This window comes from Aedes albopictus, chromosome 3 (assembly GCF_035046485.1).
Source record: "Aedes albopictus strain Foshan chromosome 3, AalbF5, whole genome shotgun sequence".
Taxonomy (NCBI): domain Eukaryota; kingdom Metazoa; phylum Arthropoda; class Insecta; order Diptera; family Culicidae; genus Aedes; species Aedes albopictus.
The window spans coordinates 276,055,419-276,067,856 of NC_085138.1; the positions used below are offsets into that span (position 1 = coordinate 276,055,419).

The window sequence follows — 12,438 nt, forward strand, 5'->3', positions numbered from 1 at the left end:
GATACGTGGGTGTTTAGGATTATGTTGTAACTTGTTATAAATGCATATGGTTTGGTTTATTGATGTGTCCTTTGTTGCGTTCAGCGTATTCCTGCGTGGAATGGTCTTAAAATTTCTACTCCCTGATGGGGTGGAGACGCGCGACAAAATTATTTTATTAGATATGTTTTCGTATAGAAAAGTGGACAATTGTGCGCGAAAGTTAGTGTTTATTAATCCATTGTCAAATTTCATCACCAACCATAGGCGACTCCAAGATTAACAATGTACCCTACCCTACTAACAAAAATTCCTTCCTGAGACAAACGTGGAGATGCAGCGATTCGTGGTCTTTATAACAACGTTTGTCTCACTAACATTCCCTTCCATCCTCGATGACCGCAAGGACGTGGCCGGCGCCGTTATTGACGTTACTATAATGGGGGGCGTTCGGTGTAGTACTAGATTAGTAGTAATGAGCTGAATTTTAGTATGGTGAGAAGGTCAATTCTCCGTTTCTGCAATGAAATGGTGCAAAAAGCGTAGGTATTATGATTCCTTGCCTAATTTGATGCTGTTTGAGCAAAACTATGGATAACTATGTTGTTTATGTTGCAAGAAATGGAGAAAATAACAACACTGTTGCCCAAAGTTTCGCTCAAACAGCATTAAATTAGGCAAGGAATCATAATACCCACGCTTTTTGCACCATTTTATTGCAGAAACGGAGAATTGACCTTCTCACCATACTAAAATTCAGCTCATTACTACAAATCTAGTACTTCACCGATCTGTCCTATTGAGAGCTCTCGAACTGTGCACATTGAGAATAGTAAGCTAGTCCCAAGCCCTATTCATTGGTTCATTGTGCAATTTCGATTGCTTTGGTCAATCACGGAGTAGCAACTACGAATTGTGTTGTCATCTATGCTCATGCTCATGCTCCGGAAAATCATTACGCTTATCCTTATCTTCCTCTTCTTACTCTGCTGCTAATGATTAATCGATAATGTAGATCTTCCTAGGTCTCCTCACAGCTTCTGATCCTTGTTTTTGTTTCCTGCAAACAGTTTCGAAGTGACCCAATTCACGACAACGACGACACATACTAACACGTGCTGGACAGTCAGGTGAATTTGCCAAATGACCGAACTGCCCACATGCGAAACAAGATGATTTCGAGCCTTCGAACACCGTCGGTTTGGTAGCAGGTTAAGGCTCAAGCATCCGTCATCATTTTTCGAAAATAGAAAAGCAGTTTTTCCCCTGTAAATCAAAACAATGACCACGAAAATGTATTCACTGTATTCTATTCCTCACATGAGATATAGTGAATCCATTTTCGTTGCAAAAATGATTGACTTGAACGAAAAAACTGCTTTCAAATGTTAGATGATGACGATGATTTCAATGACGAATGGTTCAACGTTAACGTAACCCCGAATAGCTGCCCACGGTGTGTTTTACGATCTGCTGTTGAGTTTCTGCGCACCGTTGGTCGTGCCTGGTTTGATCGGTGTGCACCTTCAAATCCTTCATTTGCTGATCCGTATCCTCAATTATCCTATTTCCTCAATTTCTCTGATCGATCGATCACATTTGAAAATGGCCTTGTGAAGATCATCCGAACGGGAATTCTTCATCGACCAAATAACTTTCCTTCAAGATTTCTAACGTTTCCACAATTCCAAGAGGTGTTTTATCATGCTCAAGCAGACTTTGAAAATTCTCTGCAGTTCTACTACTCCCAAGTCAAGCAGTATGGCTCGCTTCATTTTCTGATCGCTATTATACGCCTCGCAATAGCACTTCAACGATTACTTCCACGTTCCCCACTCTCGAAAAGTTTGCCCTTTTAGATTAACTCACAACGGAATGGGGGAATTTGACGTGATTCTTCCATCTGGAATAGTAGTATATACAAATATTCCTACCACATTATCCATGTGCAGACATTTTTTTTTTATTCTAAAATACATTCATTGATGGTATCGGATGATGGTTAGGAAAACTTCAAATAATTATCAGGTATTAACATATCCCCAATAATTCATAACTGGAAAGCATGTCATCGGCATTTTTCTATCAAACCGTTTTGTGCCTTCATTTGTCTTAGGGAACCGCGCCACTTGGGCGGTGGCTTCTATATTCGTCTGTTTTCCACTATAACTCAGTCAAATTTGAACCAATTGACACAACTTTTGGAATGTGGTGAGATAGGTATAGTATCTACCCGTGTACAACATTTCAAGTCAATTGGTTCAAAATTGACTGAGTTAAAGTGGCAAACAGACGACTATAGAAGCCACCGCCCAAGTGGCACGATACCCTACATTAAAATATGTTAATATTCAAGTTGCAGATTTAAATGTGTAAAATTAATGAGGATTCACTTTACTGTGAAAACTGATTAAACATCGCGATCACCAAGGCAACCTTTGATTTTTTTTTTTCATTCGCAAAATCATGAAACATTTCAAATAAGCAGAAAATCATAGCTTACGCAGCAATTTCATCTGTTTAGTGAATACCCCTAATATAAATATTGTAAATGTGATTGAAATATTCAACGTAAAAACACTTGATATGTGCACTTTATTCATTTATTTATTTATTGTTTTTTTTTTAGAACGGTATTCTCGAAATGATCTTTTGCCAGTCCCTAGTTGGCTACTAGTTTATTCAACTTTCATCATTCCTTACAACGTTACTGGATCGATAAACATTCTTCAGAACGCTCCTTTTTAGAAACTCCCAGGATGCAACCTGTTAATTCAATTTTTTTTTTGCAGAACAGCCCTAGTTCAATCAACTTCTCCAAATGCTACTAGTTCAGTAGGGGAGACTGATCCCTGGGGAGGCTTGTTCCCCCCATATTTGCTTGGAATCAAAAACATTTTTCTTCTAGCATAATTTTTCCAAAACTACTCCTGGACAAACGACTATGTTTTGGCTACAAGTGATTTCGATTGTACATTGCATTATTTTTTAACGGCTAATGGTTTGTTTTCAGTCCTTCAGAAATCTTTTAGACGATTCCGAAAAATCTCAATAACTTTGTGAAAATTGAACCAAATCGTGTCAAAACTTCACAACAGATAGTTTGAATACAATACTTTCAAACTTATTTATCCAAATAAGGCTGTTGTTAACATATTTTATTTCATACAGCTTAGTATACACAACAGTGACATGGGGAGACTTGATCCCTCGAGGATTATACACACATTATACATGTAAAAAATAAAATTCTATTCGGGAGTCTCTATTTACTTGGAATTCTAGTCTATTCAAATACGGCTATACGGCATATCCTGAAAAATTTAAGGAAATCTTACAATTTCGAACACTCCATATACCTTGAAAATACAAGAAACTCGAAAAGAAAATGAATAGGAAGACTGTGGAATTATTTCCCCTTTAAATAAACCATGTGCACAAAGGGGGATCAAGTGTCACCCATTTTTGAAAAATACATCATAAGACATGCCTACATAAAAACACAGTTTTGAATACTTTAACAATAATATAAAGGCCTTCTGTTGTATATTAACTTGCAAGAGATGTTTACCTGCCATTTTATACGGAAATCGGATCTAGTTTTGTGTTTTTCTTAAAGTTTCAGGTAAATTAAGAAAAAGGGGTCAAGTCTCCCCAGTCTCCCTTAATCCTTTGAAAGCTAGTAATCCAACGCTACAGGTTTAATAAACATTCCTCTGAACGCTACTGGTTCAAACCCCATTCTTCTAAACAGGATAGAGACGAACCAGCCAAGGGCTGAAAGTATCTTAAATAAAGACAAATCATTCAATCATTTCTTCTAAACGCTACTGGTTCAGTAATCCTCCGAACGCTACTGGTTAAATTAATATTCCTCTGAATGCTTCTGGTGCAGCAAATCCTTAGAACGATACTAGTTCAAACAACATTCGACTCTTCACTGGTTATTAAACGCTCCCCATAGGTGATGCTTATGAACTACGTCATGAATCATAAAACTATGGTTTTGAAAATTTGCTTTGTTTTTTAAATACTTTTAGTATTTGATAAAAATCGATAAAACTGTTTGCCAATATCAGAACGTTGACAAGCCGAAGAATATTGCATTGTTTAAAAAAACTAGTTCCCAGCCAAGAGGACATGATGAGCCGACCACGTTAACGGCAACCACTGGAAACGGCGATACTTCATAGCTGAACGCAATAGGACGCAATCAGTGAAGTACTAGATTGAAAGTTGTGAGCTGGATTTTTGTATGGTGAGATGATCAGTTCTCCATTTCTGCAATGAAATGGTGCAAACAGCGTGGGTTATATGATTTCTTGACTAATTTGATGCTGTTTGAGCAAAAGTTTGGATAACCGTGTTGTTGAAGGTGCAAGAAATAAATAATACAACAACACAGTTACCCAAACTTTTGCTCAAATAGCATCAAATTAGTCAAGAAATCATATAACCTGTTTGTACCATTTCATTACAGAAATGGAGAACTGATCATCTCACCATACGAAAATCCAGCTCACTACTTTCAATCTAGTACTTCACTGATTGCTTCCTATTGCAAACCTATGCGAAGTCATATGATGCGCACAGCTAGATAGAGTATAGTACGTCCACCGATGTTTTTATGCTACGTTTTCAGGATATTGGAGTTAATTGAAGTGTTCTAGTGAATACTTCTTCCTTTGAATACAGTGGATTCGTCATTCACCGCTCATGCTTCGTTTACCGCTCGTTGGAATACTCAAAACATTGGCTTTAATTTCTAGGCAATCCATTGGGATTCAATGTAAACGGAAAATAGATCCTTTTCATGAGATGACTGTGTAAATTTGTTAACAAGTTGCCTCAAAGTGGATTATGAATCGATTTTTCATGAATCTCCATTAAAGCCGGATAACAACAACAAATATCGCATTATCTATGGTTGTCAATTAGTTTACTGAAACTATTATCCCTTCAAGTGCACGTCAAGATGAAATTTCCGTTTTCGAATTTCTCCAGCGAAATTACGTTACATCATGTTATCTGTCATTGCATAAGGTTACCGATAATTCCCTCTAAAGGTACTGCCGAGCAGCTCCAGCCCCAGCAATGGTGGCCGTGGTGTAATCTATACACCCGGTAAAAACAAAACCAACCGCAAGCAAGCATTAGTAGAGCGCCCTAAACAAGGCAGGAATTTTGTGTGAGCTTCGCTATGCTGCAATTAAACCTCATTACACTTTTGCGCGGCGCGGCGGCGGTCTCGTGTAATTTCATATCGGATATGCCTGAACGCGTGTTGCTGCTACGTATTGGTGGAGCTACACCAGAGAAATTGATATCCCTGGCTAATGTTGTTGCACTTTTGCAAGGTGCTACTGCATTTGTTTTTACAGGTTGCGGTTTCACTTTCCGTAAGCTATGCTGATTTGTGCGACGACTACGACGGTTGGGGTGAGGAAAATGGTATCTACCTACGAGTGGAGAATCCAATTCTCGCCTTAGCAGCTACTGACTGGGCAGTATCGGTTTCAGATGGCGTTTCGTTGCCTCGTAATCGGATAATTGACCGGCATCTCTCGATGAGCGTACTATTTTCAAATAGCATCATGAGTGATTTTAAGTGGTTTTGCTAGCGGTAAGTATCAAATGGAGCAATATGTGTCGCTGCAGTTAATTGATGATTGGTGGTATGCGGTTTTTTTTCTTATGCAAGACGATACAGCTGATATGTTGGTGTTTGCAATTTTTATTATAATACGATATCAACATGATCGCCTATTGAAGCTTTTGAGTTCCTTGGTATGGCCTACCAGTCACCAAGCATGTGTTTTATTTTCTAGAAATAGATGGCAAACCAAATAGTTCAATTTCTACCGGGAACCAGAACCCATTACTTTATTCGGTTTGTCCTTCGGAAACACATTTTGCTAATGGATATTATAAGGACGAGGCTGTTCGATCCGAAAATGTTTGGAACAACAATGACTTGTACCATTTTGTTTTCCATTTTCATTAGAAGGACGTTGATGATGCCGAAAATGTATAGCCGGTAAACTAGCAAAAGATGTTGTTTTTAAGTTATGTATACTGTACAGTGGAAAAGAAAACAATAAGACCACCCGGCAAACATTATTCAATAATTAAGGTTACATGAAGATGGTTGATAAATGCATTGCTGTATTGCGTATCTTATCAAAAAGACTTTAAGTTTTTTATTTCAAAATGTTTCATTAAACAAAGAATGAATAATGTCAATATTAATAATACTTAACGTATCTCAAGTCATAGAATAAACCTCTTTAGTGATTCTGCGCCTCTTACTATGTAACCTCAATCCCTACCTTCTCGTGGAACCTTGGGGTAAACATGTCGGATGTCCAACACCGTGGTTAGCACCGGGAAGAGTGGTTTGGTTAGGTTTTGTAAACCTGAGTGTTTGTTCTCTTAGTTAGAAGTAACATGCAAAAACTTCTTTTCCCCACACAGCTGATTATTGCCCAAGTGATATTGGAGGACTTCACGGTGCATTTTTGGGCGCGTTTACAAAGATGAAATTGCTACATGTGTGCTACGAGTGAGTAAACAATAAGTAGCATTTCAACTGTTAATGTTGTTTAGGTCAGGTATGTGCAGATATTGTAACAAACAATTGCAACGGAAAACCAACAAAAGAAGAACCAACTCAGTGCAATTGGCAACAACATCAACGACAAAAATGGACTTGATACACCCGAAGGGGAGCCGCTTAGCCCTCGGCCTTTCCAGGGCCAACAAGGAAGCAGAGCTGCGAAATGTCAGTCATGTCAGTTGACTACGGATTTTGCACCACCGTCAATATCACTGTAGGCCGATCAATATCAAAACGATAGTGACCGGCAACGACTTGATACTGTCCCGCACTCCAGAGCACTATCATAGCAACTGAACTGATTTTTTGCCAATCTTTACTACAACTTAAATTTTATAATGACTATCAAACAAAACTTGTCATTCTGTACCACATATCCATCATTTCATCACAGTAAGTGTTTATTTCGATTTTTAAACGAAATTTAAAGATGGCCTTTCAGTGATATCTACCCGGCGTCGCAATCAGTCCAGTTGTGATGGAAAAAGAAAAGTGACACGCTGACTTGGATCGCAGTCAGCCTATCAAAATCGGCGGTTTGCCTACCATTGATAGTGACAGAGAGCTCAACTCTGCAAGGAAGCACTGCTTTGAAGTGGGGCTAGTGGTCATTGCACCCTTAATGGCACAAATTTCCTTAATGGAGGAGAACGTGCCTCTGGAGCCGATCTACTGATATCTGATACCCTCGAGGATAGATGCGTGCATGGCTACGCAAAGTAAAAAACATCATGACATCATGTGCTGTCGGGTTTCCAGTTTCCTGACTGGCCTTACTGCTCTCTTTGTTCTCGTAAGGCGATCAACACCACGCCTAGGCGCGCCTGCTTTCAGCTGCTCTGGAAATATCAAGAACTGATACCAAGTGCACCGCGAGTTGACGTTCTGAAAACTTAGGCCCTATCGGCTATCACCTTAGCCCTTTTCATCCACGGGCTCCGGTTCAACCCAGTAGACCAACGCTACCAGGATGTTTTCTCCGCGGCCACTTAATCGCTATAAGGGTCGATTTCGACGGCAGATCACCAGTATGACCTACGTAGCCGACTCCAATCCCTTGGACCACCTCTTGTATAGCGTCTGCACTAGCCATTTTCCGAGTCCACGCACCATCTCCTCTGTAGCTCCAAGACGATGTGGGTGATAGCCTTTGAAACGGAATTCTAGCCAAGCGCATCACTACATACGGACAAGATTTCTCCCCGCATGTGGTAATCATGCGGCCACGCATTTTGCGAAAACGCGAGCACACATACAAAACGTGTTTCACCGTTATCTCTAAACCAGCACAAACCGGCCATTCAGGAGAAACCGCATGACCGAAAAGATGTAGATACTGTCGGAAGCAACCATGGCCTGAAAGGATCTGAGTCAGGTGGAAAGTTACTTCCCCATTGTCATTGCCCCATTCCCCTGTTAACCCTACTATCTATTCTCGGAATCAACCTGTAGGTCTACCTTCCTTTGGTGGAAATATCCCACGTGCGCTGCTATTAACCCATGGAGGCCAACGTAACAGTCCTGCGTATGCCGCGCATTTGGAAGCACTCTATGTCCTCCCCGATAAGGATACCGATAGGCACCATACCAGTGATAACGCAGAGTGCACCGTGTGGCACGGTACGGTACGCGTTCGCATCCCTTAGGCATATTTTTTTTATCTGTATTAACGAGATTTTTAGCCCTAGGCTAGTTCATCTCGAGACCCACATTTTACTTCCCTTCCGGAGGAAGAACTCACATTTTGCGAGTTTGTCGGGAGTGGGATTCGATACCAGATCCTCAGCGTGATACTTAGGCACATTAGCTTATAAGTGCTTTCAAGCTCACCACGGTAGCTTTCGTTATCTACTTAGCGCCGCGCGCCACGCCGGGCCGCCACACCCAAGTATGGGCGAGGCGACACTAGCCAAATGTTTGCACGTGCTGGTATACACCACAGAGCTATTGGACATCATTCGGGACAGTGCCACTATAGCTGTGGAGGCTCTCTTGCAGGCATTATCAACGTAACTACCGAAGGTAGACTTATCGACGATCATCACCCCCAAGTGTTTGACGCAGTGCTGTTTCAGTTTCCTGGGGCTCATCCACTTCACTACAACTGTGATCGAGAGAGCAGCATTCGATTCCACTTCTTCGATCCATGCGCCGTAGACCTGCAGTGAAATGTCGTCAGCAAGGCCAACAATTTCTACTTCTACCGAGCACTTTTGCCTCAAAAACTCGTCGTACATATGCCATTCCATAACATCGGGCCCAGGATAGAGCATCGTGGGACTCCTGAGGTTATGTGAAATCACTTCCGACCCACCTCTGTGTCGTAAAGTAAGTAAGTAAGTACTCGATTCTGGATGTAGCTTCCGAGAATCTTGTACAGATACCCAAGTATGTATCCTCAGACGCAGGAGCGCATCGGCAATAGCCGCTAAACTGGCGCTATTGAACGTGTTCCTCACATCCAGAGTCACTACTGCACAGTAGCGAATACCCCTCCTATTAAGCAGGTGCACTATCTCGGTGGTCTTTGTAACCAACATGATAGAGTGTTCGGTCGACTTCACCTTCCGGAAGCCAAACTGGTTGCGCGAGAGAGCATTTACATCCACAGTGTGTCTCAACAGTCTGCTGATGATGATCTTCTCGAGCACCTTACCCGCCGTGTACATCAAGCATTGGTCTATATGCCGACGGGTCTCTGGGTGGTTTCCCTGCGTTTGGCAAAAGTACCAGGCTGTGCCGCTTCCAAACTTCTGGAAAGATCCCTCGTCCAGGCATTTCTGCATAACAGACCTGAACATCCCGGGAGTCTCTGTAATATCTACTTTTACGGCCAGCTTTGAAATGCCGTTCGGGTCTGGGGGCTCACCTACGCTAAGGGGCTTTGCAATCCCCGCAAGTTCATCATCGGTGACACTTTTCTCATCACCAACACCGGTCCCCAGCTGTCCTACGAAATGAGGCCAACGACTAGGATCATGACGCGGAAAAAGCTTCTCGATGATCTCTTTCAACATCTCTAGAGACTGCTCCACGGATTCGCATTGGCACTCTGGCAGAGATGCTCATAGCAGGGGTTCTTGCTTGGTTACCCTTATCTCGGTCTTCAGCGCGACTTTGTCTGCGGCGAACACCTCCCGCCGTTCATTTCGCTCTTCCTCATTCCGTTCTCGCTGCATCCGCCGCCTAGCCCGTAAACAGGCGCAGTGCAATTCCGTAAGTGCTTGAGTCCACCAGTAAGCCGGTGGTCTCCCATTTCTAGGGTGCACTTGCATAAGGCATGGCATGGTCGCATCGCACGCAAGCGAGAGCACCGCTACCAGCTTACACCAGTTTAAACCGAGTAGGTTTCGCTCACGTCGGAATACTTCCTTAGTTACCTCGTCTAGTGCCCCTACGCTTCAACGGTTTCCTCTTCTTCTTCCTCTTCTTCTTCCTCTTCTTCTTCCACCCTATTTTGAACCAGGAGGCGTCCTCCTGGTTCTTCTTCCGTGTGTATCTCCATCCAAATCCCAATTTTCCGATGATGGGATAGGCTCTTCGTAGGCAATGGCACAAATATCCCAAAAAGAGGGTAACGTGCCAGGTTTGAGCCGGCCTTCTTATACCTGTGAGCATAGACATGAAATTTTGTTAACCTTCCGTAACTCGCGTGGTTGACTACCTGCATCAGCACCACGCTAATGCTGAGTACAAAAAGCGAGATTTTTTCAACGTGTTGTACAAAATACAACAGCGCGATCGCTCGTGGGTTAACACAAAACTTGTCATCAACTTATTTTTACATCATTCGTCGAGAGATGATAAGACTGTTTTAGTATTTTTTATTATTTTGAATTGAGTTTATTAATTATCGCGGCACATATACCCCACGAATTTCTTGCTTTAAACGAAGATGATGAATTAATACCCACGAATGTCAGGTGCGAAGTAAACAACAAATCTGTTCATTATATCATTATATGATTAAGTTGAATGTAAATTTGTTGTCGGCGCATTCAAGGCCATATATAATTCTTTGGAAAGCTCTGAAATACCATTAACGTTATACTCTCACGCAGTAAAAACCCGCCAAGTTCTCACATCATCATTTTTTTTATTTATGCCAAAGAAGAAGGGAAAGAGCAATATATGTTTTTGGACCACATCGCCAGCACATGACGAATTGGTTTCCGCTCACATTACTTACGCCGCAGGTTTCGATGAGCAGTTACCATCGACCCAACAGAAAAAAAAACTGATGGCCTAATGAACATGCACCATGTCAAAAGCGCCTCTTTCCTTGGGTAAACTGAGTATGCTGAACGTTTTTCGTTAATTCAATTAAACCGAGAAAACCATCACGCCGGACAAATGCTTTTTTTCCAAAAGTGTGAGACGGTTGAATCCAAATCACCAGAAAAAGCCAAATTCAGCACAGCAGCATCTACAAAAATAACCTTGGAAATCCCCAGCAAAACAGAAGTGAAAGAGAAAAGTCTCAACAAAAAAAAGAAGTCTGTAATGACCGCATCTAGTTGTTGTGGTGGTGCACTTTACCTCATCGCAAGTACTTGAATCGAAGATTTGCTCCAGTCAAATTGCTTCGAAAACTTGGCACTAGAATTACCGTTACATCAAATTCCTTGTGGTCCAACCCACAAGATCGATGCGTCAAAATAACCACTTTGAAGCTGTGCCTGTCGATGGGGTATTCATTCCAATCAATGTGCCATCGACATATTCCTCTCGGTGGATGGTTCCATGCTTTTTGGGGAGAAGAGCAATTTAAACTTAAACAACTTGAATTCGATCATATCGATCAAGATCGAGATATTCTACATGAAGTTAGAAAGATTATAGAAAAATGTATAATCATCCGATAGCCAACTGTGAGCTGTTATATCTCTAGATTCAATTAACCGAATGCAATGAAATTTTGAGCTTTTATAACTTTATATTATAACTAGTTGACCCCAGGAAACTTTGTCTTGCCTACTGCGTTTTTTGACGTTTCAAGTCTGTAGCCAAGCCCAAGTCTCCGTTCAAAATGTATGAAGAATCGATTTTCAAAAACTCTCAATTTGTCCGTGTTTTATGAGCATGAGCATGAGCATAGATGACCGCACAATTCGTAGTTGCTACTCCGTGATTGACCAGAACAATCGAAATTGCACAAGGAACCAATGAATAGGGCTTAGGACTAGCTTACTATTCTCAATGTACACAGGTCGACAGCTCTCAACTTTAATGGTGTCAATAACGGCGCCGGCCACGTCCTTACGGTCATCGAGGATGGGAGGGAATGTTAGTAAGACAAACGTTGTTATAAAGACCGCGAATCGCTGCATCTCCACGTTTGTCTCAGGAAGGATTTTTTTTTTGTTAGTAGAGTAAGGTACATTGTCAGTCCGGGAGTCACCTATGGTTGGTGATATGATTTGACAATGGATCAATATACACAAACCGCCGTTAACAACCGACCACTTTCCGACGCAAAAACTAGCCAAAAAGAAAATTCTATCGCGCGTCTCCACTCCACTAGGGAGCAGAAACCTTTAGTCTATTCCACACAGAAATACACTAAACGCGACTCACTTGTCGCCCGAACTAACACTTTTCACTCTTTTGTGTAAATGCAAAAAATGAAAGAAAACATTTATTATCAACTAAAAGTGTATTGGGAACTAGCGCGACGGGAAGCAAAAAATTCGGAACCGACTCGATCCACGACCACGACGCGTTCACCGCACACTCACCGCCGTCGAAATGCTCACTTCGGAATACAAAATAGAAAAGGAAAAAAAAACGAACCACCGAAGCAAACGCGCGCGAACTGGCACCCGGACGAAATTCTATAGCAC

General features: G+C 41.7%; 2 protein-coding genes across 9 annotated transcripts in view; both read right to left on the reverse strand.

Moving 5' to 3' along the window:
- Window positions 1-12,438, reverse strand: part of LOC109402320 (uncharacterized) — a 397,433-nt gene that overhangs the window by 41,619 nt on the left and 343,376 nt on the right. The gene's annotated exons all lie outside the window — the stretch shown is intronic.
- On the reverse strand, window positions 4,443-11,388 carry LOC134292132 (uncharacterized). The gene is made up of 2 exons (XM_062860896.1): window positions 10,353-11,388; window positions 4,443-10,233 (listed from the first exon to the last, which is right to left on the reverse strand). Exon 2 carries the CDS (start codon window positions 9,610-9,612, stop codon window positions 8,440-8,442), a length of 1,173 nt encoding a protein of 390 aa, XP_062716880.1. The 5' UTR covers window positions 9,613-10,233; window positions 10,353-11,388; the 3' UTR covers window positions 4,443-8,439.